This window comes from Dufourea novaeangliae, unplaced genomic scaffold, assembly GCF_001272555.1.
Source record: "Dufourea novaeangliae isolate 0120121106 unplaced genomic scaffold, ASM127255v1 scaffold85, whole genome shotgun sequence".
Taxonomy (NCBI): domain Eukaryota; kingdom Metazoa; phylum Arthropoda; class Insecta; order Hymenoptera; family Halictidae; genus Dufourea; species Dufourea novaeangliae.
The window spans coordinates 362,353-365,695 of NW_015373957.1; the positions used below are offsets into that span (position 1 = coordinate 362,353).

The following is a 3,343-nucleotide window of genomic DNA, read 5'->3' on the forward strand; positions in this document are numbered from 1 at the left end:
CTGCGAAACGAACTTTCATTCAACTTGGCCATTAATTCTCCTCGTGTCGGTGTGAAATAATCGATCAATCAGCGCCACGCCTCGAGCACTTCGGGATAATTAAAGACGCGTAGCCCTTTCACGTTTATATCCCTATTATCCAATGATTATGATTATTATCTTTCGACAAACTGAAAGCAAATATCAACAATTTAATATTGTCTTTATCCACATACTAACTCTGATAAGTCTAGTCTTTTCCCAGATTCAATCCATTATTCTAATGTTCTAGCAACAATATCTTCCTCTTCTTCGGTGAGAATACTTTTATCAAGAAAATCAATCACATTCGACGCATGTTTCTCCAACAATCGTTTTCTCTCCTCTCTGACACGCTCCAGATTAATTCTCTCCCGTTCGTTTCTCTTCTCAGCAATCTCTTCCATTCTAGCAACCTCGTCCTCTCGTATCCTCTTGCGTGTCTCGATCAGTCGAACCAAATCCTCTCGATACTGCAACTGCACTCTTCGTCTAGCCTCCGCGGTGAGCCTAGCAGTCCTCTCATCCTCTGCAATCATCCTCATGATTTCCTCCGCGAATGCCCTGTCCTGCTCCACAAACCGTACTTTGCATTGTTCCGTGAACACGATCTGTTCCTCCAAATCAGCCGCCAGCTGGTCTCTCAGCTTCTTTCGCCTGGTCATCGATTCTTGTTCCTTGATCAACAATTCCCGTTTCACATCTTCAGCCATCAACTCAACAATGACCATCTCCCTTTCCTCTTTTCGAGAGTTCACGTCCATCAGTATCTTCGCTATTTCACGAATTGCTCGTTCCCTATTTCGCGCCTGTTCCTTCCTGAACTCTTTTGCCTCGATCGTTCGTCGTTCGATCTCTTGGAGATATTCTTTGTCCTCTATAAACTTCCTCGTTTCAGCCTCCATTTCCTCCTGACAACGGATTATTTTCATCTCCTGAACGATCAAACGCTCTCGCCTGATGCTATCAGCCAGCTCATTCTTGGCCTTAAACGCTCGGAATTTTTCGCACTGCTCCCTCATCCTGTCGACTTCCGTTAGAATCTCCCTCTCTCTGCGAGCTTCCTCCATCATGACGCCTCTTTCCTCCTGTTTCCGTGTCATTTGCCCCGTCAGCTGTCTCCTGTAATCTTCCGTATTCTGACGGATCTCGGATCTTTGACGAAGATCCTCCTCCATTGCGGCCCGTTCCTCCAGACGCATCAGTTTCGCAGCGTGTTGGTTTCGTACCTTCTCGATGTACCGCTCCGTCTCCCGTTCCACGAACTGCGCGCGCAGCTCCTTCGCGGTGTACGCTCTACGCAATTCCGCTTCGAGCTCTGCGATCTCGTCGTACGATTCTCGAGTCCGACTACTTCGCCGCCGCTGCCTCGCGGTGCAATCATCGTTCATTTTAGTGGACTCTGCTTCTTTCTTGACACGCCCTTCCGCCATATTATGATTGTTAACCTTACAAACGTGTAACTCTTCTAAGTGTTACGAACAATTGCGTTTTTGGTGAGAAATTAATCACATTTGTGTATAATTATTCACGATTCGAGTTTTAAGTGCACTGATGGTCAGAATATTTGCAGGAACAATCGAGAGTTTTAGTACCCTAAAGTTATTTAGGATATTCTATTTCTCAGGATAGCTATTCCACATATATGTATTAGTATTGGTCACAATAGTTGCACAAATAATCGAAAGTTGTAGTCCTCTAAAGTTATTCAAGATGTTCTATTTTTTAGAATATTTCACTTTTCAGGATACTTATTCCACTTCTGAAGATATTTCACTTTTCGGGATATCACTCCACTTCTGAAGACAATCCACTTTTCAGGATACACCTTCATTTACTTGAGAATATATGTATTAGTATTGGTCACAATAGTTGCAAAAATAATCGAAAGTTGTAGTCCTCTAAAGTTATTCAAGATGTTCTATTTTTTAGAATATTTCTCTTTTCAGGATACCTATTCCACTTCTGAAGATATTTCACTTTTCGGAATATCACTCCACTTCTGAAGATATTCCACTTTTCAAGATAATCCTTCATTTACTTATGAATATAGTAAACTACTGGTCAAAATAGTAATAAAAACAGGATATCCCACTTTTTAGGATACTTCTTCACTTCCTTGTGAATACATGAAATGAAAACTATTACAATACATAAAACTACTAACCAAAATAGTAAATAGTCGTATTCTATAGTCATTCAGGATTTTTCACTTTTGAAAATATTCCATATTTTAGAGTATTCCATTTTTGCGGATATTCCACTTTGAGGATACTCTTTCATTTACTTGTGAATATATTAACCTATTCGGTATAATATATTAAACTATTTCAGAATAGTTGCGAAAACTATCGAGAATTGCAGTATTCCAAAGTCTTTCGGCATATTCCACTTTTCAGGATACTTCTTTCATTACTCGTGAACATATCAAACGATTCGATATAAGTTCTATCGCTTAAGAACTAAATATAGTTCGATTTAGTTGCTGCTACTCCATTAATTTCTGTACAGCGATCCAAAGTTTATATTGGTTCAGCTCCTCGACAATTTCCTTAAAGTATTCCTCGCCTCGTTTTCAGCGACGATTTACACGGTAACCGATTAACGCGTGGATCGATATGACGTTGCGCAATTTTCCGGGTAATGTGGCCGGAGTACGTGAGAGGCAGTCGGTTCTGCAACAAAAAAATTGTTCACACTGCGCAACCCGGACGGTCGAATAATGGATTTGCGTTTCGCACGTTACGCGGGTGTAACCTGGGTAATACATTTGGTGTGTAAAATTGGCGCAGGACTAACGGTACCGTTCGATTCGTTCTTTTCCTCGCGAAACTTGGAACACTTTGAGAACGTTCGCACGGTAAATTGGATCACTGCAACATTTTTTTTTCACGTGAATATTTCACGTAGAATCGTATCCAATTTGTGGTAGTTAACAATTGGGTGACCGATGCTAGCTACGCCTGAGTTTTGCTTTGAGAGACTGCTCGAGGGGTCCAGTGCAGGAGGCAGAGATGGGCAAGTTCATTATTAAAGTTTCGAATAACGAATTGGAGATGAAAAAAATATTTTGTCACTTTTCATTGATTGAACGTGGCAATTTCTGTTTTTATAATAAAATAATATTTCCTCTTGAAAGAGTAGACACTTCGTAAATAATTATTTAATCTCATGAACTGTTTAAAGGTCAGGATGACGGTCTTAAATACTGCTGCTTCTCATCATATATTATTCGAATAAAATTGTGCCCATCTCTGGCAGGAGGGAGCTATCCCAGACAATGTTGAAAAATTGAATTTTCATTCATTCTGGCACCTCTTGGTGT

The 3,343-nt window shown here is 40.5% G+C and overlaps 1 protein-coding gene across 1 annotated transcript; it reads right to left on the bottom strand.

The window, feature by feature from the left end:
- Positions 1-254: 254 nt before the first annotated feature.
- Positions 255-1,451, bottom strand: LOC107186333 (meiosis-specific nuclear structural protein 1-like). The gene has a single exon (XM_015574174.1). It carries the CDS (start codon positions 1,449-1,451, stop codon positions 255-257), a length of 1,197 nt encoding a protein of 398 aa, XP_015429660.1.
- Between the last annotated feature and the right edge of the window lie 1,892 nt (positions 1,452-3,343).

Coding starts and splice junctions, on each gene's coding strand:
- LOC107186333 (XM_015574174.1), bottom strand. CDS start 1,451: ATGGCGGAAGGGCGTGTCAAGAAAGAAGCAGAGTCCACTAAAATGAAC.